Below are 24255 nucleotides of genomic sequence, written 5' to 3' on the forward strand. Positions count from 1 at the left end.
CCAGCTAGTCGCTAACTGGGCGGATGCAATGGTCAACGTGTTGTTGCAGAGTTCTATTGTGTTGATCCAGTGTACTATATTTGGAATGGACTGAAATGCTGATGTAAACATCGATGTCATGGTCAGAAACATCTTAGCATTTTAACTTAACAATCCACAGTAAATAGAGATGTCCTGAGACCATTTGCAGGACTTATATTTATATTCTTTTTCTTTTGGTTTAGGCCTATCTATATCAGTTCTACTCCTAACACTAGATGTCAAAAACACCTCATATTAACATATTACAAAGTGACACCTTTTAAGTGTATCAATCTATGGCAAAGGCGTTGTTCCCTTTGTGCCTATGGATTTGCTGGTGGATAGACTGATAACAAGCTACATTTGACTATGATGACAATCGTCCCATATACCTCACAACTTCCATTGTGAAACAAGTGCATTAATGAGGTTGCATCAATGTATAAGTGTCCTGTAAACATTCTGTCAGAGAGTGTGCATCACATGTGTTCAATCCTTTTAGCATGTCCATAGCATAGCAAAGATGCACACAGCTACATGTGTTAGAAAGAGTACGGACAGAAAGAGATGTGACTCACAGATGCTGCTTCTCTCTGGAGAAGGGGTGAGAGAGGGACTTGATGCTTTGTGGCCGGTTGGCGTCCACTTTGGGGTGGAGGGGAGCTGTGACTTTGTGGATGAACAGTCGGATCTTCTCCACCAGATTACTGCTTTGTTTCACCTCGTAGACCTGCAGGGGAGGTCACATAACTACATTCAGCTGGAGTCAGAGGACTGCATGTTATTCCACTGCATACTTAAAATGTTATAGGATACAAATGATTCAAAAGCAGACTATGTTTACAATGGCCAGATTAGGATGTATGTAATTAGTGAACAGAATGGGACCTAAACTAGGCCCTTGCAGGAGACATTTACTAAATGAAGAGCTCTTGACTTAGTTGGAACCATTAGATATGTCTAATTGAAGAATAGGATAGGTTTGAACCTAAAATCCTGACTACTGAGGTTTTAATCTGGTATTTATCTACAGAAATGCACAATATTCAGACAATGTGGTTTGTATATTTGTGTTTTGCTCCAATTTGCAAAACCTCTAATTTTGATTAATTCATGATAAGGTAGATGTAGTGAGATTCTTGCCACACACACTACCATTATACAGTAAATACAGAAAACATGATAAACATGGAATTAAACACATTTCCACTGGTTATTGATGCATTTAGCAATCCGGTGGATTTCTATCAAATGAACATTACAAGGCTTGTTTGAGCTGCCACTGCAAATTGGCCTCAGAACAGGAAACATGTGTCTTCACTCTTGTCACAAAGCAGTGCAGCTCTGGGAACCAGTTCAATTAGCCTAATGACAAAGCTACGGGAAATAATGCATTTGACAAATTGCCGATTGACTGATGGGTGGAGTACCTTCTTGGTTGGCATCTTGAGCTTCATGAACTCAGCCTCACGACACAGAACGTTCCAAGGAGCATGGATCTTCAAGAAGCCAATTCCAGGGATCTTAGTCTGAAATACAAACAGTTTGGATATTAAAATAATATTCTGTTTGCACCCACTTTGAACTGCCTTGTGTTAGTAAATAATATATTCACGGTCATGTTCATGAATATGCAATGTCCCTGAGAAATAAACGGAATAAATCAAATTGGGACAATTCATTATTTTCTAAAACCACATCTATAAATAATGCATATTTTGTTGACATATCAGAACAAACAAGCTGGCAGAACAGAAAGTTGTTGTTCTACTTGTATAGTCCAAGAAAAGTCCTCTGCAGCTATTTCTGCAAAAAACCTCACATCTTTATTGCTGCATATGGGAATGTTTCTGCCGCCTCTAGGCCCGCTGTTATGTAAAACCACTCGCACACTGCCAGACTCACTTCACACACTTCAGCTCGGCACACTGACCTGTCTGGATACAGAAATACATAACCACCAAATTCCAACTAGCTGACTAACGGTATACATCACTGAGATTTAAATATAAAATCAATATGTTCTGTGTGTAATGCCTGATAGAGTAAATCCGTGGTGAAATAAGGTTGCTGCAGCTGGAAGGATCCGGCAATTGGGCTTATATGTTTGTTTATTAAAAACAGCCATTATGGTACATCTAAATGCATCATTTAGTTAGTGTTTGAATCAGGTCTGACTACAAATGTATGGGGAAAAAAGAGCAAGCTACCCTAAGCTTTTGTCAAAAGCCTCTGCTACTGTATATGCTTAGATAAATACAGAACGTTGGTTGATATACTCAGGTCAATAAGAGACAATGTTATTTTATTTATTTTTCAGAATGCAACAATGTATTTTAGAACATAGCTGCACTTTTTAAGAAGTAGTTCAATTATTGCTTAGTGCTGTATCTGACACCTTCAAGCCAGACTTGAGTTAATGTCCACGTAACCGGATTTGTCATCAAAAGAATATGCAGCAGCCATGCAGTGGTGAAAGGTAGATATACAAAATTGGGCTGAATGGATCTGTCACTCACAAGTTAGCCTATGCTTTAACGTATTTTTCACTTTCAAAGAAACCATATTTACAAAAAGACTTGAAACTAGCATTTGGAACCTTAACAGACCATAATAAATCAATTAAGAAACAACATGCAGGTTTAGGGCACTTCCACATGGGCTTATACCTTTCTTAGTCAATGCTAGTCCACATGAACAAACCTAACACCACCAACACTTAAACTAAATGGGCAAAATGTAAACACAGCTTTATGATTTTAGTCTCCTTCAAAAGTGGCAATATTATTTTGTGATAAAAACCCAAAGGCAAGATATATGAAAACCATGGACTTGAAAAAGTAAACCTAATTGTATCTATCATCAGGCTTCCATCATGGATCAGCCTACAGAATATGATCTTTAGGCACACTCCTGCCTTCATCGTCCTCCATAGTTCACCTTCTCCAAAGTTTGCCCAAACATTTCAAACCATTTAGAGTGACATCTCCTGACACTGTGAGTTGCTAAAAGCTTCTTTTTCTTTTTTAAATGTGTTAAATATCAAGCTACATTATGTCACAGGTTTGTATTGGATGACTCATTGTGCTAAGAGCCAATTTCCCCCCATTTAGCTTTTCTACAGAAACCGGACGAGGAGATGACAAATAGCTCTGGTTCACTGTTAATGAAAACATAGTCCCCGTGTTCATGGTCCACTCACGTAGCCAATGCTCAGCAGTGAGACAAGAGCTTCTAACAATATAGCCGACCAAACATCCACGTTTAGATAAGATGTACAAATAAACTCCAGAGTAATTCTCTGGAGTCAGGTTTAAAGAGGGGGATTCAATTAAAAAGAGTGTCAATAGATCAGTCTGTTCTACCCTTAAACCAATTTGATCAGTATTTAAAATGTAAGCATATACTCAGAAGAACTACTATACATTGCCTAAAATAAACCTTTCCTTTGAAGTTATAAAGGCAACAACATAATTTGTCTCATAAGTACTTTGCCGCACTTAGTGCCCCCAGGGCACTAAGTGCAGATCGCGTTCACACCGGAATAAGTTCCCTGAGGGAGGATTAGTCAAATGAAGCCGCTGACGTCACTTCTTCTTCTTCTGCTTTGGGTTTACTGGCAGGCCGCAAACCACTTCACGGCGTATACTGCCGCCCAAAGTCCCCGGCCGGAAGTCCCCGGAGTTGGGGACTGGCTTCTACTGAAGCCTTCCGAGTAAATCGCCAGAACGCGACTACATGTATTTAATCCCTTTAGTTACTTCACAGATCTGGATGAATGATGTGAAATCTAATCAAGTGTTGAATCAGACTTTAGTTCCACCTGGAGTAAATCCACCAGCTACCCTGCAGTCTACAAAGTACTTCAGACTAGCTGCACCTTTACCAGCTTTGAGAACACTTTCATGATCAATCATTATAAAACATATCATATATATTATTCTGAAATGGACCAATCTGCACAACGACTACTTTTACTGTCGCTACTTTCACTATATTTTGATGAGAATACTTTTCTACTTTTACTTGAGGAACATTTTGAATGCAGTACTTTTACTAACAGAGTATTCCTATTCCTACACTCTGGTACTACTACTTTTACTCAAGTACAAGACCTGAGTACTTCTACTTTTACTCAAGTACAAGATCTATACTTATACCACCTCCGTTTATAGCCTATGAAAAAAAAACTATTAGAAAACGAAGGCTAAAGCTAACATTAGCAGATAGTGACAATGTATGCTAGCTAGCTCAACGATAATATTGCGACAGAAACACTTTTCAGTGCACATCACGCTCTGCGCTCCGACAGGGAGCTCTGCTCTGAACACCTGAACGGCCCGTTCTAACAGCTGTTCACCAGCGGGCCAGTCTGTGCCACAGTGACTCCGGACCGCACAGTTAATATTAACGAACGCACCCGTAGCTAATGTGGCTGCTGAAGCTAGACCATCATCGCGGAGCAGCAGAGCCGACAGGCAGGAAGACTCGAGCACACAGCTCGCGCTGCATTATAATATATAAAAAAAGAACACCATGCGTGTCATGATGGCACATAACAACTCGCGGCCGCAGATTACTCCGGGTCCCAGACCCCCCCCCCCATACCCCAAAAATATTTTTATTGCAGATCTACATGAATCATACAAACGACCTATTTTGGATTCAAAACGGCGAATTTTGCCGAAAGGTGAGTGATTCTCATGCCTGAATAATGCTAATGCCAGCAAATACAATGACGGCTTCCCAAAACTTTTCAGAGTTTTACGGGCGTAGTTTGCAATTCGCCCTGCCAATCAGAAATTGGTATACTTTTTTCTCCCAGGATAGTACCACCTCTCTAGCAGGCACTAAACATGGGGGTAAAAGTTCTCTTTTTGGTGTGAACGCAAAATTCCAGGCACTATCGGAATTAAACGGGAAAAGTACGGGTAAAAGTACTCCGGTGTGAAAGCGCCTATTAAGTTTCATGCTAGAGCCAATCAAAACCAGACTTGCTTACTTAATATGCGCTGGAATCAAAGGCAAAATGTATTTTCTTTCTCTGCTACTTCTCACAGTTTTGCACAATATGTTTGCAAGTATTCAGTCCTCTGACATTACTTTTCGTGCCACAAACGGGTCAACGATTTCCATCTTGTCAAATATCAGTTGTACTTTGTGTTAAACACTAATTAGTAAATATTTGCCCACTTACAAGCTAAATCCTCCTGGTGAACATTGTTTATTATACCAGCTCAAGCACAGCCTCTTAGTGTTGTTGAACACTCAGTGACACATAATATTCTGTTCTCTTTTAGTAATATGATTATTGTTCCTGTTCTTTCAGATTGTATCTGTATTTATTTAGTTCCTCTATTTTATTATCATCATACGCTTTTGTACACACGTGTGTTACACAATGAGCACCTAATATTACAAACTGTGCACAAAATCACATACTATCCTATCTTCAAGCTCTTTCACTAAAGTGTGCAGACATTAATTCAGACCAGTAGGGACTAGTACACTCAATGCTTTCTCAATGGCTGACACTTTGGACTTACTTTGATCCTAAATGTTGCTGAAGAAAGAGTGTATAATAGCTATTTTATAGCAGGTAGGTACTTATAAGAAGAAATAATGGAAATGTATTTCAGATCTATTACTCTAACTCAATTCCATTTTCCAGGAGAAAAAACTAATAATATACTTTGTAAACTAAGCAGACAAAGAAGTTTATGTTGGATACAAAAAAAGGTTTGATCTTGTATTTCTTATTTTACCATGTTTAACTGGTAAACACTGCTATCCAAGGGCATTGTTGCTAATCTACCTGGATAACAACGTTATGCTCAGGATGACTTGCCTGGAACATGCAGCTTTAGCATTAGCCTTTTAGCATGGAGTCAGTTTCAAATAGGACTAACAATTTCAAGTATTGCCAATGTTATTGTTGTAAAATGCAAAGGTATAGTGCAACAACTGAAACCTTGAAAGACAGGTCAATTGTCAAATCACATTTATATCTCACCGCTTCGTCCTTTTCCAGCTCCAGCCCCGTCTCCAGGAGGTTTTCCTCAAACTCCTCCCGCCGAAAGCGCTTGTCATCCTCATGGAAGTCAGTCCGTTGATCCTGGGCGGCGATCTCAGGGTCTTCTTTTGGCTGCAGGGGGGCACGGCTGCTTCTCATGCTCAGGCTGCGCCGGAGCCGTCGGATGAAGTTATTATGTCCGAACCTGGAGGACTGGCGCCGGATGCTGGCAGGCTTTTGGATTTGGTATGCCAGCACGTAGTCCACCCGGCGCCGTCCGTCAGAGAAGTATGGGCCAAGTCGTGAAGACAGAGGTGAGCCGTCATCCGCATACATATTTTTCATTGGCTAGAAGAAAGACAGGCAAAGAGGGAAATTACTAGATTTATTTATATATAAACATCTAATTTAAAAAGAAGGACAAAGTTAAAATACAACAAGGTCAACAATCTCTCCATTGTTTTTACTGTGGTCAAATATTTTCTGTCACACCAAAGCAATGTCTGCGATTGTGCATTTATCTAACACAGTGGTTCTCAAATGGGGGTACGCGGACCCCTAGGGGTACGTTGCAGTACTGCAGGGGGTACGTGAGATTTATTTTATGTTAATGAAAAAAACAACATAAGTAATGCATTTAAACAAACTACTAATAGTAACTACTTTATTCAAAGGTTTACAGTAATTCTGGATAATAAAATGGGGGAAATAAACGGGTGCTCTCTTTTCCTCTCCCTCTCCTGACAGCCCGTCAGTCTCGTGCAGCTCGCTGAACCTGTAATAAGTGACCCGACAGTAAAGAATACATATATGTATAACTAGTTTAGCTAGTTCCAGAGTAGATAAACAAGCTAAGTGTGTTAGGTCTAACTCTTAGTGTATTTAATGTTGCTCCACTCAACGGTCCGTCACAGCGGCTGAGCTGTGATCATGCAGAGCTGCGTGTTCTCCGTCAGCAGCAGCTGATCTGATCTCTCTCGCGTCCGGTTATACTTCACTCGCGTTTATGTCCAAATCTATCAGATCTAGATAGTTCTAGTTAATTATATGACTGCCTGCTTATCAAAGGACACCTAAACAACAAGCGTTGCTAGGCAACGGTGTGTGGCCACAAAGTATAGCGCAGCATTATGCATATGTTTATATGAGGAATGAGGGGTCAAAATCCCATGCTCATAAAATGCTCATATTAAAATGAATAAATATACACATTTTGGGAAAAGTAAGGAAGTTTGAGCAGTGTGGGTTTTATATTAACAGAGTTACACATATTTCAAAACGCTAAGTGTAATAACTGCAGTTTGCCTCCCTGTCAGAATGACAAAGATCCTCAGTGAAGCTCAAGCCCATGTTTCACTACATTGTTAGTACAACTTATTAAACAGATCAGTTCAATGCAACGAATGTCGTCTTAGTGTTATTGCATGATGTTAAAATTGGTTTGCCATGAATTTAGTGATGTATTGTAAACATTTGAAATGTCGCATAAATGTTTCTCAGTTACAATGTTGTTGTTTTAATAAATCAGACACTGATGGTGCAGCGATGTACTGTACCTCTTTATACAGTATAGGCATTTTTTCCTTAACAAATAGTTTTTGTGCTTCACAGCGGGCGGAACTTGTCATAAAGTCCATGAAAATAAAGCCCACCCATTTAGAGGGAAGATATGATTGGTCAATTGTACTGACATTCGACATTACTCTCTCATTGAGTTACTATAGCGAGGCAAAGTCCCTCCCCTTCCGGTGGAGCTCCATGGGACCCTATTTCGGAAAAATGATGTATTGAAGTCAATGGAGAGAGAAAGATTATCTTTCGATCCCGTTTGAATTGTGCCACGAATTACACATATGAAACACTCAATGAACTACATCTCTGGTCTCGCACAACAACACACGTCACCAAGATGGCCGTGACTACTGTCTTAAAGGGATTGACTACCCTTACTATCAACACGTCCAGAAGAATGTCATGCAAAGCTGCCTGCCTGCCTTCCTGCATGTTGTTGTGTCCCTGGGCAAGATACTCAACTATATTTATCAATCAAGCCTGATGAAATTAATCATCTAAATAAAATTCAAGACTGCCTTAAGGACTTAAAAACATGGATGACCTTAAACTTTTTGATGTTAAACACGACCAAAACTGAAGTTATTGTACTTGGCCCGAAGAATCTACGAAACAAATTATCTAAAGACATACTAACTATGGATGGCATTAATTTGGCCTCCAGTGAGACTGTAAGGAATCTTGGTGTTATATTTGATCAGGATTTATCCTTTAACGCCCACATAAAATCAATTTCAAGGACCGCCTACTTCCATCTACGTAACATTGCAAAAATCAGGCATATCTTGCCTCAAAACGATGCAGAGAAACTAGTCCATGCATTTGTTACTTATAGGCTGGATTATTGTAACTCTTTATTATCAGGGAGTACTAAGAAGTCAATCAAGTCGCTTCAGCTGATTCAAAATGCTGCGGCTCGTGTACTAACCAGAGTTAGGAAAAGGGACCACATTACTCCTGTTCTGGCTGCCTTACACTGGCTCCCTATAGAACACAGGATAGAATTTAAAATTCTTCTTCTCGCCTACAAAGCCCTTAATGGGCAGGCGCCATTTTACCTTAAAGAACTCATTATACCCTACTGTCCTACTAGGGCATTGCGTTCCAAGAATGCAGGGTTGTTGGTTGTTCCTAGAATCTTTAAAAGTACAATGGGATCCAGAGCCTTTTCTTATCAAGCTCCACGTTTGTGGAATCAGCTTCCAGTTTGTGTTCGGGCGGCAGACACCCTATCCGTTTTTAAGAGTGCGCTTAAGACCTTCCTTTTTGATAAAGCTTATAGTTAGGGCTGATTAGATTCAGCCCCTAGTTTTGCTGATATAGGCTTAGTTTGTCGGGGGACATCTTACTTCTTCCTTCTCTCTGTCTATACCCGTGTACACTCATGTTCCGATTAACCCAGCTTCCCCAAATGTCTTTCTTTTTGGTGTCTATATACGCTGGGATCCGGAGTCATGGATGATCCTGCTGTCCTGTGTCCTGGATCGCGAGCCCTGGATCTTGAGTCGTGGCTGTGGTCCTGGATCATAGGTCCTGGATGGATATCCTCGTGGATTCATCTTCCTATTATACACACATGCATTTCCAAACATTTGGACTACCTATGTTGCAAATGTATTATCTTTTCAATTTACACACGGCATCTATTGCACGTCTGTCCGTCCTGGGAGAGGGATCCCTCCTCTGTTGCTCTCCCTGAGGTTTCTCCCATTTTTCCCTTTAAACTGGGTTTTTCCTTGTACGATGTGAGGGTCTACGGACAGAGGGTGTCGTATTGTCATACTGATATTCTGTATAAACTGTGAAGACCACTGAGACAAATGTAACATTTGTGATATTGGGCTATATAAATAAACATTGATTGATTGATTGATTGATTGATTGATTGATTGATTGATTGATTGATTGATTGATTGATTGATTGATTGATTGACACTTAATAATAATAACATTTTTTATTAGATCGCTTTTACAGGTGCTCAAAGAGCTTTACAATTACATATTACACATATTAGACATGTAAATGTCATACTGTGGACATTACCCACAGGAGCAAATGCGGTGAAATACTTCAAACACTTCGGTGGGGATTTGCCCACTGTATTGAGTATGTAAGTCGCTTTGGATAAAAGCGTCCAACAAGTGACATGTACTGTAATGTAATGTAACTAAACTTCAGGCTATTCACATTTGTGTGTGTGTGCGTGAGTGTGTGCTAGAATGTGTGTGTGTGTGCTGGCAGAGGTTATGGTAACACACTTCTGACGCACACATGGGTCAAACACACACAGATCCTCGGCGACTTGCACTGACCCTCGGCAAAGTTGACACGCAGTACAAAAGGCGTGCTGACGGATACATCTTTGTTTTGATTACATTACATGAGAATTGATGACGCTTTGGGGAAAGTGATGTCACTGCGTCACCAAAACAAGGAAGGTCACAACAGGGAGCCAATAGAGGAGACACACACACAGTCAAAACAAATACTGTAGGGGGTTATACTGTGTAAACATGTGCATCTAAAAAGGAATTCTGTTCCACAAATAGTCTACCAGATAATGCGGGTATTAACCAATAACAAGAGTATACAGCCATGCTAGCAGCTTTATTGGTTAAGTCAACTAATGTCAAAGTAGATACAAGTTTAGGGCTAGAGTTTGTTTGTTTGTTTGTTTGTTTGTTTGTTTGCACAGTTAAAAAGAAGTTGATGTTGAAAATTAGAGAGGATGTTTTGGAACCCATTTACCATGTCGACTATCTTGGTTCAGCATGCTACCTAGCACTAAAACTGGCACTCTAATGTTGCTTTAAGTTAAGAAAGACAAAGTCAGAAATGAGCTGATGAACAAAGCCAAGCATTTAATAGCAAATTAGGCAGAGATTTTCTTGTAATACTTGGTGGAGACCAAAAACAGAGCGAAAAGAATATTGGACACTATTTAGCCTGAATGGTGTTGCTCTGGTTCTGCGTGGTGTGTATACTGTATGGTATGTGTGTGTACATTGCTGTGGTTACAGGTACTGACCCATTGCATTTGTGTTTATAGTGTTGTGAGCATTTGGCATTTGGAGAAAGCTATTTTTTGAGTGTCTGGTTGTGATGGTGTGTGTGCAGTGGGTTAGTGCGTTGGTGTTGGGATCACAGGTTCAAACCCCACTGCAGTCAGCATGTCGTTGTGTCCCTGAGACACTTCACCCCAAAGTGCTCTTGTGGGGATTGCCCACAGTATTGAGTATGTGAGTCGCTTGAGATAAAAGCATCTAACAAGTAACATGTGATGTGATGTGATGATGACTCATCAGTTAACATGCAGCTTTAAAGCAGTACAAATAAAGGTGAACTCCTAGAGTGACGAGAATACGCAAATCTGAAGGCAGCAAATCCTGCATGGGAATGTGTCATGGCATTAAAAGCTGCTGATATCCAAATCGGATGTTTACTTAGTGATATAGAGACAGTGGCATGGCCAATACAAGAGCCATTTACTGAAGATGAATTGCTCTCAACGATAAAACTCAAAAGTAATATTGACACAGCGGGCATGAGTGGAAGAGCTGTTCCTTTTGCAGCCACCGACCCACTGATCCTGTGGGAGATAAGAACCAGTATCAGGAGGGTCTGCTGTGTGTGAATGTGTGTGTGTAAACTGCAGCCCCCTGCCTCATCCCCACACACATACTCATCTTTAGCCCTCTCTCAACAGGAAGTAGTCATAGCAGCAAAGGTCAGAGGTCGCTCCTCATAGGGCGCATGAGGATGTGGTGGTGTATGCATCATTCACCAATAGGAACTCTTTTCTCACTAAGCCACCGGGAAATGAGGCTCTCCTCTCCTCTGGGCTTCCACATGTACACAGCCACCCACCCACGCACACGCACGCGCGCACACACACACACACGCACACACACACACAGACAGATTTCTGAGCCATAATAAGCTCAAGGCTGAGACGAGCCAGCAGTGTTCAAGTCAATAATGTTTTTCGCAGCAGCGTGAGCAGCACTGGGAACTGTCTTTTTGCACGTTGGAGGCTTTCAATCACAATTTTGGCCGCAGTGCCAATAATAAATGTGCAGTACGTTATTACAAACCCAGATAGGCAAGGGCAATGCAGAACGTTCTATGATAGAGATATCTGTACATTACAACAGGTAAGAACAATCCCATTTACGGTGCTCACAACATTACGTAGAAGCTTGTTAACAACATGTAACATTGTCATACTCCACTGTACATTCCACTGGCCTCAGTGTATACAGCTTTTGAAGTGGCTCATTCTTCCGTATTTCGGAAGCTGAATTGCACAAGATCTAAGTGAGAAAGCGACTCTTTGAAATAACTAATCCCACTAGAGGAAAAGTGAAAGCTTTGATTTTGCTGCAAAGCAGAAGTACATTTTTAACCAAGACGTCCTCTGAGTATAATTCCTAAAACATAATTAGTGCCTTGCTCCAGTTTCTTTTTGTATTGTTTCAGATGGCATGTTGCTGTTCTCTTTGTTCCTCTAGTGTGTACATTCTTATCTTACGGTGGCTGATGTAATGCCCAAACACATTTCCATGAGGAGAAACATGAGCTGCACTTTCAAAAACAAGTCCAATTAACGCTGAAATGAAAAAACGCCCAAGCTCAAAACACCACGCAAACACTAAAAAGGGTTCCGTGTCACAGCTGCAGCTGTTTTCAAAAGCACGGAAAGGGTTGTTGATGTTCCAAGATTATACAGTTAAACAAGTGTCACTGTTGGCAGAGTTAGTCAGTTTTATAATTGTAAGTGTTTTGTCACTCAGTATATTTAATATGGCTACGTTATCTACAGTACGTTAGCAAGCTAGCTTACAGCAGATCTGCAGGAAGGAAGGACTCATGTGATCACATCGTTGGAACAAGTTAAACAAGTTTGATCTAGTATTTCAGGTACGTGTCCCATGGTCCTGGTGCCAGCTATGTGCGTCACCTTTGAATGTCCTATGGTTTCTGATGTGAAATGATGAATGATTTAAGGGGACGTAGAAGATTTTTAAACTTCGCCGAACTGCATTGTGGGGAGCATGGCTTTGCAAGCATCACGAGCATCTATCGGCATCAAAAGTTGAACAATTTTCAACTTTTGAGGCTTGATGCTTGGCATCAGCCAATCAAATCCAGCGTATGCAAATCTGACAGTACAAGCGCTAGCCAATCAAACCGCGTGTATGCTGGGAGAGACTACGCAGGTCATTTCCTCATATTCAAAAAAATGGAGCGGTCGTGAATCACCCGGTGCTGAATGATCAGTCTCTGTTCATCTACCGGGATACAAACCGGAGGAGCGAGGCATGGAGGGAGGAGGCAGAGACAGTGGGTGGAACTGGTAGGTTTTCGCCTGTTTGGGGATTTTATATCCAGTTTACTTCGTTTTAACATTGCTATTGCTTTGTATGCCGGGGGCGGGAGATTCATGTGATTGGTTGTTGGTTGCCTTGGGCGCGAGAAATCGCCAAGCCTCAGACACGCCCAGCTTCAAGATTTGTTGATGCCTGTAGTGTAGACGGGCCGTGTGTCTGCTCCAGTGCAGCTCGAGGCTTTGACATTCTCAGACAGAATCAGTATGGACAGCCGCTTCAGTGTCCCATGAACAGAGAGGCGACGTTTGGGAGACAATTGAGTGCACTTTTTATTTTTGGATAAAACACATTTTCCTAGATTTAAAACGGATTAATTTGAATTGTAAAAATGTTTCAAGACAATTATGTATTATTATGCAAACCTTTCAAAAGATACCAAATTCAAATGAAGTCTTCATTATTATTAAGTCTAGACAACACATTTTCATAATTCCTCCCTTAAGGCCATGCATAACTGTAATGAAACAGACTTCAATAGAACATGAAGACTATAAAACACATTTTAGTGGTGAGTAAGCGAATGCAATATTAAATAGATCATTCAACCTGCAATCACTTTGTTGACAATATCATCTATCATCTATCAACACATCTAGCAGACACAAAGGAACATTATTATCCATGTGATATCATGTCTTTGGACACCTGATGATTGTGGGTCCGACATTCACTCTCTGGTAGGAGCTAGAACCCACCTGCTTCTTTTAAATCAGCTGTGTGGGAACATTTCGGGTTCCCTGTGGACTACAATAACGACGAAGTGTGCGAGTGGTGGATCGGACGAGTGGTGGATCGGACGAGTGGTGGATCGGACGAGTGGTGGATCGGCGTTGTTAGACAGCTAATAGAACACACGCCAAACATGCTAAATCATATCAGAAGGCATCACCCAGATTTGCAAATCACCGGAGCCCGGCAAAAGACAACAGCAGTTCAACAGCTGATCCCCGCGGTTTAAACCAATAGACATGAAAGCGGTGAGAACTAAATAAATAACGGAAGCTTTTGGCATATGTTTTTCAACGACTATGCACTCGGAAACACTTTCTTATTATTTATGATGTAATATTTTCAAGACATTCTTTTTAGTTTTACAGCTTATTGAACCTTTTTGTTTGACATCATCCATTATAGATAATATGGCCATCTGAGTGTGTGTGGTACTGTTTATGGTTTGTTTTTAACTGTTTAATGCAGTTAATTATTCAAAATGTTCCTTATTTTGAAACTGAAACTTGCACTACTGTTCAAACATAAATAACAACAAACCTGGAATTATGCATTTGGGACTTTTTTTTGCTTTTCCTTGTTGTACCGAACCCGTACCGAACCGTGACCTCCAAACCGAGGTACATACCGCACCGTGACACCCCTACTCTCCGGTGTAACTCCTGAGGGAAATATCTGCCTCTTTAGCTGCTAAAGGCTCCACTAGGGTCAGCAGATAATATGTGTGTGTTTGCTGTTCAGCAGGTAGTGAGCAGTCTTTACAGCTGTGTGCTTTTGAAAACAGCTGCAGCAGTGACACGCAGGTCAATTGGCTGTAATATATCTTCACAATACAAATCTATAAATAATGTAAAGATGTGAAAGGTTGCAACACTCTCACTCTGAGCTAATATGAACATATGTTTCCTTTCGACCCTTGATCTCCAGTATAAAGGACTTTGCTTGTGGTGACCATGAAAAAGCTGTCTGCTGAAGGAGAGGCGCCGAGCTGCAGGAATATCCTTCAGCTCAAGTGGCGCTTTCATAGCTGCTCTTTTTACTGCTGCTCAAGCTCAATATTCAAGTGCCTGTTGCATTTCAGTCATGTTCTGTAAAACAAATGACTTCCTGTTCCCTGGACACTATGCAAATATAAAACAGTTGGCGATAGCCTAAATTAAAGCGGTTCTTTTGGCATAGGTGTAGTAGAGAGTCAAAAGTTATTTATGAATGCAATGACAAAGCATAAGTTAGAGTTATTGATGGTCAGCACTTTGAAATGGTTTATGCACCACATACTTTTGAGTAGTCCCCACATTTCCATACAATAGGAATGCTGTAACTGGGCTGTTCACAATATACATGTAGCATATAATAGGGCATCACTTATATCCAGCACCATGGTAACAGTGGAGCCGATCATAATCACATATCAGAGGTGAGCCTGTGTTGGCATGCTGTGTGCACCTGACCTTTCATCAGCGCTCATTACACCACACAGCTCGTGTCACGAACAACTGTGAGTGAAGATTCCACTGAGTTATCTTCAGGAAATCTCTCCATTTCTATTGTGTCCTGCATCGCTGTGTAAGCACCGAAGCACATTGTGAATATCACTTCATATTTTGTATTCAAAGAAATAAATTGTTTTCACGAGAGGGCCGTGTGTGTATTTGCAGTTTAGCTTGTCACGACGCCGGCAAAACTAAAGTCTGGCTTTGGGGAGTGGCGTTGACCTTTCATGCAACTGAATGCCTCCTTCACAAATCCGTGTCAAATGATACTCTTTTGGAAATGGTATCACCTTAAGGTCCCTGCTATTGTCTTTTTTTTTAAACACAACCCTGCCACACACACAGGTTTACCTAGTAAGTTGAGGAGTATTCTAGAACTCTGTGTGCCCATGTCCCCAGCTTCAAGTGTTACTGCAGGTGGTGATCATTTCCTGGTCGTCAAACACAGACGCTTTGTCCCACCCCTCGGTGTTTGATTCCGACATTAAAAGCCAACCTTCAGCGTCTTGATTTGACTAACCAGGCTTCCAACTAACTCCAATGTTAACCGGTAATCCAAAGAAATATTAGACCACTTTTAACTTGATACTTTCAGGCTTGTTATTTGAGCATTCTTCACAGTAATCAGAGACATGCAAGTCTTTGCTAACTATGTCAAGAAACAAAGCCATGAAAATATTCCTCTGTGTTCTAATGAAATGTAATGTGCACCTTTTGGGCTCTTTTCATAAAAATGTATTTGACTGATCCTCCGTAATGGCCCTAAGTCACGCCACACACCCAGTAGAACAGTACGGTGTCGGGTCTTACTATGGACTCGTTGCTCCTGGCAGTGGTGTTTAAGTCCACATCCAGGTTCTTCTCCTCGCCAGGGACCGGCAGGTAGTTGTCGTTCCTCCTCATGCCGCCAGACACCTCCTGCTGTGGGCTGCCTGAGTGCTCATGAGCTAGGGCCGGAGATCCTGGGAGAGGAGCAGAGAGATGAATATGAATTGAGTTATTAGCCTAACAATAGCACTGACCATGCAGTTTAGAGCCCTTGATCCAGGCTAAATATCCTGTTTCTACCCGACTTTTTCTTTTTGTTGATGTCGCAGTGGATACATCACCATGGTTACTCAGGCTTTTAGTCCCTCACAACACACATCCTCCACAGTCAGATCCCAACAAAAGCCTCCTCACTGTAGTGCTCACCATCCTCTGAACAACCTGTCCCCATCATTTGTGTCTTCTTTGATTGTCTCCTCCATGTTTGCCTGTTTGTTTGTTTTTTATCATGTGATGCTGCTTTGAACCTCTCAGAGCAGTGGTTCTCAAATGGGGGACGCGGACCCCTAGGGGTACGTTGGAGTACTGCAGGGGGTACGTGAGATTTATTTTATGTTAATGAAAAAAAAAAAAGATAAATATACCAATTTTAGGAAAAGTAAAGAAGTTTGAGCAGTGTGGGTTTTATATCAATAGACTAGAGTTACACATATTTCAAAACGTGAAGTGTAATAACTGCAGTTTGCCTCCCTGTCAGAATGACAAAGGTCCTCAGTGAAGCACAAGCCCATGTTTCACTACATTGTACAACTTATTAAAAAGATCAGTTCAATGCAACTAATGTCGTCTTAGTGTTATCGCATGATGTTAAAATTGGTTTGCCATGAATTTAGTGATGGATTCTAAACATTTGAAATTATTTAAGTGTTTCTCAGTTACAAGGTTGTTGTTTTAATAAATCAGACACTGATGGTGCAGCGCTGTGCTGCACCTCTTTATATAGGCATTTCTTCCCTAACAAATAGTTGTTGCGTTGATCAGGGGGTACATGGCTGAATTTTTTTTTCAAAGGGGGTACATTATTGAAAAAAGTTTGAGAATCACTGTCTTAGAGTATTAATTGAAGTGTATGGTGTCCTTGGGTATTGTGAAAGGCATGCTTAAATATAAATAAATGTATTATTATAAAACATATTGCTAAATCTTCCTGTGTCGAGGCTTTAAACATGCACATACATAACAGACTGAAAAGTGCACCCCATCAAATGAGAAAGAAACAAATCCATTACAGATTACATCGAGTTGTTTTCTCAGTGACATTATACAGGGGAAAAAGAGCCATCAAGAGCAGCTGTTGGTTAACCTGCAGCTGAACAATAGTGTTTCTTTCATGTTAGTAAGAATATGACTCCCGGCCAAAGCTTCCTGCCACACAATATTCACACTGAGACTACATATATGACTAAATGCAATATGAAACCATTAGAGACAACCTACGATGCAGCTTCTATTTTTCTGAAAGCAGAACTGTTTTGTACTTGACTTTAAATTGGATAACTAATGCATTTTCTTTCAAGTTAGTGTTGCCACAGTACGTTGCACTGCTTTAAAAATATGTAAAACAGCATCATAAAATTCCCAAAAAATAGGTTGTTTCAAACAGGCTCTTGATCAACTCATTCAGTAATCCCTCAATAAGCAAAACTTTATGGATATGATCATCTTAAGGCAAGTTCAAATGAGTAAATCCAAAAACAAGAATTGATGCAGTGAGGATTTATATTACAAACCAAATGTGAAAACCACATTTTTATAATCTGCTAAATGAGACGGATTGTTTAGCAGCTCATCAAGGGAAATGCTACTACCAGCCATTTATTATACGAAAATAAAACATTATTAAGAACCATTCAGAATACAATTTTGAGATATTACGTTTTGTTTCCATGGTAACAATTTGGTTCATAAATGTAACACATTTTACATCCTCTTGTCCCAGATCACTCACAAACTTTACGAGACGGCAGTAAACGCAGCATGGCACACTGAGGAAGGCTAGACATAAACAGATAAAGACGGATGAACGGCCACTCTCCATTTACAGGAAACAGCTGTCGCCATGGATACTGATAGACGCACGGCTGGTTCAACCATTATATTACAAGCTGTTCTTCTGTAATATCCCCAAAATTATTAGCGGAGGCTGAGTATTATCTCTGAAAAGAATTATGGGATGGAGGTTAGTGTGCTCCAATGGCAGACATTTCAACAAGGTCACCTTCCTCTGTGTGTAATGAAGCTCTCAAGATGAAGGTTATTAGTCACAGACTGCTGTAGGCTAAAACACTCATATATATTTATACCTTCTCTTACACCAGGCCACAGTCTGTAATCATGACATTCCCATCAACCGTGATGGATACTTTTAATTAATAAAAAGCTCAGGAGGAACCATCATGAAGAAAACAATTGAATGCACCTCTCCTGGGTGTTCATATAGTATCAGTATCACTGGATAACTGCTTGTTACACTGCTAAACACAACTCGATGCTGATGTGTTCAATGTTTAGAGAGGTTAGTAATATTAGATATTCTCAGTTCTCAGACGTTCAACAAGATGACACTCGGAAGGCGTCCTCTCTGGGTCCTGTAAACACAAGTTAAAGGGGACCTATCATGCAAAATGCACTTTTTGATGTCTTTTATACAGAAATATGTGTCTCCGGTGTGTCAGGGAACTCACAAAGTGTCAGAAAACAAAACCCTCTCTCTTTTCCTCCGTACCCACATCTAAAAAAAAAAAAAAAAAAAAAAAAGGGGGGAGCAGATCCAGAATTTTCGCTCCTATAACGTCATTGGTGACATCCGGCACACGTGACACATCCCAACCTATCATCGGTTAGGTTTAACAGAAACACAACTCCTTGAGGAAATTGCCAACTCGGCAATTGCCCACTTCGGTAGAAACCTCTTTGGGGACACTTTATCATCCGTCAAGACCAGAAGAGGGGGGGGTTCATAAGACAACAGTGAATGGTTTGCGTACATTTCGGTCTTCAGTGACTGTTGGTAGAACATATGACTGTAAAATGCTGTACCATCTATCCACTGATACATTTCACCACCCTTATGATTTTGTCAGAATGAAAAATGAACTATCAGTTCTGCAAGGGGCCATCAGAGAACTACAAACATCTGCGCCTCAAACAAGGCTGAGCAAAGAGACTATTCTGGTGCATTGCCCTTTGACAATAACAAACTACAAATTAAGTACATTTTGAATAAGTCAACTTCTCTGTTTATTTGTGGTTATTTTTGCGATGAACATATGTTGAAACTCTCCAAGCTCTGTTTTGGTTTCCAACAAGTCCTGTAATATCTGGCTCTTTAGCTGCTAAATGCTCCACTGTGTTCACTAGCTAGATGCTAACTTTGCATAACTGAAGTTTGTGCCAGGCAGATAGTGTACTGCAAAGTGTATATCACAGTTTATTTCCTGAACAGCTGCTGCTGGAAACAACACTGAAGAGAGCTGTGAGACTGAAGCAAAACAATCAATATGGAGGCGGAGAAACCAAAACCAACTTGGGACCACTTGGTTTTTAGCATCCCAGATGTTAAATACATTGAGTTAAGATTTCATTTCATTAATAATTTGAATCAACTTGCAGCCGTTCAAAAGTTAATGCAGATAATCCATCAGAGATTTCCTTGTGATTCCTTGTGACTAAAACCACTGACTGTCTGATGGTAAAAGTCTGTCTAATGCAACAGGGTGCAGCCTTAACCTGCCCGAGAGCCCCCGGTAGAGGGGGCTGTGGGTTTTTTTCTCACAAAACAGTGTCTCAGGGCTTCTTAATATTTAAACCTATTACCATCATTACCGTCATATCAGATTAACGGGAAGAAACTCAGCTAACTGACAGTACGAACCATTTTTACCGAAACAAAACACAAGTCTCATAAGAAGCGTCTAAATGACCCCTGAGCGAAAATGCTAACGCACTTGGCACAGAACTCAAGGTAAAAATACCCTTATTACTTATCGTAGCTGCACATACAAGATACCTGATTAAAGCTGAGATTCCACAGATTATATAGGTATTGGTGTCATCACTGAGCGATCAGAACTCGCGACAGGGGAAGCAAACACGGGAGATCGTCTCACCTTAGCTGTTATTCTGATTAAAAGTCGTGTTCAATGGCATTAAAACGATAAAAACGCTGCTGAGGGTCAATCCATAGGTTAATCCAATGTGTCTGTCACCAAATTATTGATAATCCATAATTCCATTTTGATGTAAAAATTAATTAGCTGCTAGTAATAGCCACCAGAGTGTATCGCAACTTCCGGTTCCTTGGCATTCTGGCTGCGCAGCACTCATTCACCAATGGGTAATGTTTAGATGGATTTTAGGAACTTCCCCCGATTCTATTGGCTTAACGGTTAAAAAGAGATGTCAATCATCAAAATCGAGCGAGGGGGGCCAGAGATATGGAAAATGCACCCAAATGACCCCAGAAGTGTTTTTTTTTTCTAAACCTCTCTACAAAGGTCAAACTTCACTTGTTTTGCATCAATCTTGATACAGGGTACTTATAGAGAACCGCAGTGACGCGTCCTAAAACCCGGAAGTAAATTAGCATTTTTAGTACTTCCGGTTCCTTCGTCAAAAAGCAATGCAATTTCTCCATAGGGTTTTGGAAAATAGCTGGAAATAAGGTCTGTGGTTGACACAAATTTAAGAGATAAATCACGTTTTGTTCAACGACATTAAATACATCAGCAGTGACCCCACTGGTGATTTTTGAAGAGTTTACGTGTCTGAAAAACGAGTGGCTGAATAGGACTACAGAAATTGTCGAGGCCGTTGTACAACACATAAACACTCCCGCTAAGTTTGTTTTCCCCTGTGTTCAGCTTGAAAGCAAGAACCTGCCTATCTTTAGTATCTGTATATCTATATCTGACCATTAGAATCTGTATTTTTGAAATTGTCGTTTTTAACACCGTAGTTTTACAAATGATAGAATAATTAATTACCAGTGTTTTCCAAGTTTACTCGGCAGTTCGTTTCGTTAGCTAACGTCAGCTAAAGCTAGCGCTACTAGTTAGCTACGCAATGGTTTGTTGCTTTGCTCCGGGTTGCAGCCACAGGTCCTCGCATGAAACGTGCTCGTTCTATCGTTTCCCGGCCAATGTTTTCCAAAGGAGAGTCTGGATTCGTGCCATGAGGTAAGCTGACGTTACATTTTTGTCCATGTCTCGGTGAAATTTAAATGATGGGTAGTGACTGTATCACCGTTTTAGAGATGGCGCTGCTGAAAAGACCGCAACATAAGTAAAGATAATGAATACATCCTATTAAAACCTGTGTGGCTTATATGATAAGTCTAATTAGTACAAGCAGCATAACGTTTCACCATGTAACTAAAGATTGTAGTCAGGGAAATCAGTTTGACATATTGAACTAATAACAAATAACCTCTGCCTGGCAGAGAACTCTCTGCTCCATAGCTTCTCTTGGACGTAAAATCACATGTACATTTTACATTTATATTCAATTTAATATTCCATCCCTCACATACTTTTGTATATATAATAACTTATATTTTGTTTTTCTTGTTATGCTGCTGCAACACAAACATTTCCCAAATTGGGATCAATACAGTAATATCTTATCTTAATGAATTAAGAAATATAACTATTATAATTAGTGTAGCAGCTGACACCTATTTTCAATATGGATTAATCTACCATTTATTTCTTTAGTTCAATTTTGATGTCAAAATAGTGAAAATGTTCACGAGACAAAGTGCAAGGTTATATCTTTAGATGTTTTGTTTTAGCCTATGTACTGTATGTCTTAATGCTCTTATATGTGACGGTGTGACTTCCATGAAACCAGTGATGTACCTGAACGCGTTCAATGAACGATCGTTCATGAACGCGTTCATATTTTGGGCGAACGTGAACTGAACGTACTGTATTTCCGCTCGTTGAACGTAATTGAGAACGCGTTCATTCTCAGCGCTGTATAACGGCGTTCAAAAGTGCGTTCATTCTCAGCACTGTATTATAACGGCGTTCAAAAGTGTGCCAGATTTCATATGCCTTTCAGCCGAAAACCCAGTTAAAACACACCGTAAACAGGCTTCAAAATAATGCGGAAAACCACCCAATCTGGCAACAGCAAGCTGCCTGTGACGCGTACGCGCCTGTCACCCCTGGCTGTCGCACTAAAATATAAATATACTAAATATATCAGACTCCTCACAACAAACAATGTGGAACCGCGGAACCGGCGAGCATTGAATGAATGAATGAATTAGTATGGACGAAGCCGAGAGCAGCTGCAGCAGCACTCGCTCAGAGTGAGACTCTACGGCAGGGGTGGGGAACCTCCGAGTCCGGCCTCCGGCCGTATACGGCCCGCGAGACAATTTGGTACGGCCCTCGAGGTAATTTATAAACACACGCAAAAAATAAAAAAATGAAAGAAATCTAGACCGCAAAAAAATTAAACAAGCGAGTACCTGTTTTTCCTGGCCAAGGTCAGGGTCCTTGAACACAACACGAGCCTAACGTGTCATCACGTGGTATATGTCTCGACTGACAGGGGTGCAGTTCTGACGGAGAGCACCAGAACGCCACTCCAGCACTTCAGAAATTGCAGTACCGATAAGTCCATACACATGCCGCAGTTTCTGCGTGTCTGTGTCTTTAGTTGAAAGCCCAGTGGCGATCTGCTCATCTGTCATACTGATCAGACAGTCAATAACTGTGTTGTTATCATTAGCATCTGGTTAGCTAGCTATGCTAACGAATATAAGAAGCTTTGTCTACAACCAGTGAGGTAAAGGCACATCTTTATATGATCATTATAGTTATAAAAAAAATAAGAGAATAAAGTAAACAGGTATAAAATACTATATGACAGTTATTAATAAAGAAGAATACAGTTTCAAAGGGGAGTGATTTGTCAAATATCCATACATTAAAAGAAAATCTGCTTACAGTTGTGTTTGGGTGTTGAGAGATGTGTCCATAGATCTCCTAATGTTGCTCTCAAAGTGCAACAAATCTTGCCAGGGGAGCATGCCCCCCGGACCCCTCTAGAGGAGGTTAGGTCCCCCCCACTTAAATCATGTTCACATCACATGGATAGGAAACTAAATACATGTCCACACATCTTGTGTCCATAAATTATCTTTCTGTTTTGGTGGTCACGCCACACCCTGCACGTGCATGCATACGCGAGTCATGGTGAGATATCTGGATTAAGAGGTTGCTTTTTCTTTGCACAGAATGAAATGAATGGGCTGTGATTTTAGTTTTTTTAAGCAGAGGTCAATAACTTGTACGTCCCTCTGAGGATATTGTAAAAATTGAAATGGCCCATTAACATCCAGGAGACAAATAATAGCTCGCAGCAACGTATTGAAAAAATAACTATGAACTATAAATTAGTTCATTTTTGAAACCATGAACTTTAGTTCAACATTTTGAATTATGAACTATGAACTGAACTAGCGACAACGCACGCCGCCGTGTGTAGGGGCCGTAAGGGAAGCAGTCACACGCTTTGACCTCAGGACAGCTCCAAAGTTGCTGGCAGTCAACCTTCCTTTCCTGAACAAATGCCAGTTTGGGTTGGTTCGCTGACCAGTGGTGGCCACCTGAATTGCCCTCTCTTGCTCCTCAGACAATGCCATGCTTGCCACAATTGCCTCACGTCCCTGATGCCCAACAGATTTGAGAATTTCAGGAACAGTAAGTGTTTCCAAGCTGTAGTGTTCCTCTTCTGGCTCGGGGGAGAGAAGCCAAGAAATTCCTGAGAACCTGCCCCCGAGTCTGTCCCTCAGCCAGTCACGATCTTCGGAGGTGGGCTCTCTTGTCAGCGGGTTGAATGACTTATTGGTTGGAGGAAATAGCTCCTCCACTGAATGCGTACGTTTAGCTGCCTTTGGCTTCTTCCACTGACGGGGTGTCAGTGCAGCTGAAATTGTGGATGGGAAAGATGGCTAATGCAGCCGCATGACTGCATTTCCATTCTCCACGTGGGCATTCACATTTTGTGGAGAGAATTCCCTCTTCTCCTGTAGATACCTGTGGTGGTGGGATTGTTTTATTATTTAAAATATATTTACATTTGTAATGCCTTCCCAATTATCTCTTTAATTGTTTATAGCCTACTGTATGTTTATTTCATGGATATTTCTGTGTTTTCTGGTGTTTAATATTTGTAATAAAGATTTCACGTGAC

The 24255-nt window shown here is 40.8% G+C and overlaps 1 protein-coding gene across 4 annotated transcripts in view; it reads right to left on the minus strand.

Moving 5' to 3' along the window:
- The window catches only part of ano1a (anoctamin 1, calcium activated chloride channel a), a 98748-nt gene that overhangs the window by 67436 nt on the left and 7057 nt on the right, over nt 1–24255 (minus strand). For 3 of the 4 annotated variants that reach the window (XM_071206120.1, XM_034105966.2, XM_034105959.2), the window contains exons 2-5: nt 16030–16181; nt 6035–6382; nt 1452–1550; nt 600–751 (exon numbers count right to left, since the gene is read on the minus strand). In XM_071206120.1, coding sequence (XP_071062221.1) covers nt 600–751; nt 1452–1550; nt 6035–6382; nt 16030–16122 — 692 coding nt within the window. In that variant the 5' untranslated portion in view covers nt 16123–16181. The remainder of the gene's footprint in view (nt 1–599; nt 752–1451; nt 1551–6034; nt 6383–16029; nt 16182–24255) is intronic. The other variant, XM_071206122.1, reaches the window with a different exon arrangement.

Source organism: Pseudochaenichthys georgianus, chromosome 3, assembly GCF_902827115.2.
Source record: "Pseudochaenichthys georgianus chromosome 3, fPseGeo1.2, whole genome shotgun sequence".
Taxonomy (NCBI): domain Eukaryota; kingdom Metazoa; phylum Chordata; class Actinopteri; order Perciformes; family Channichthyidae; genus Pseudochaenichthys; species Pseudochaenichthys georgianus.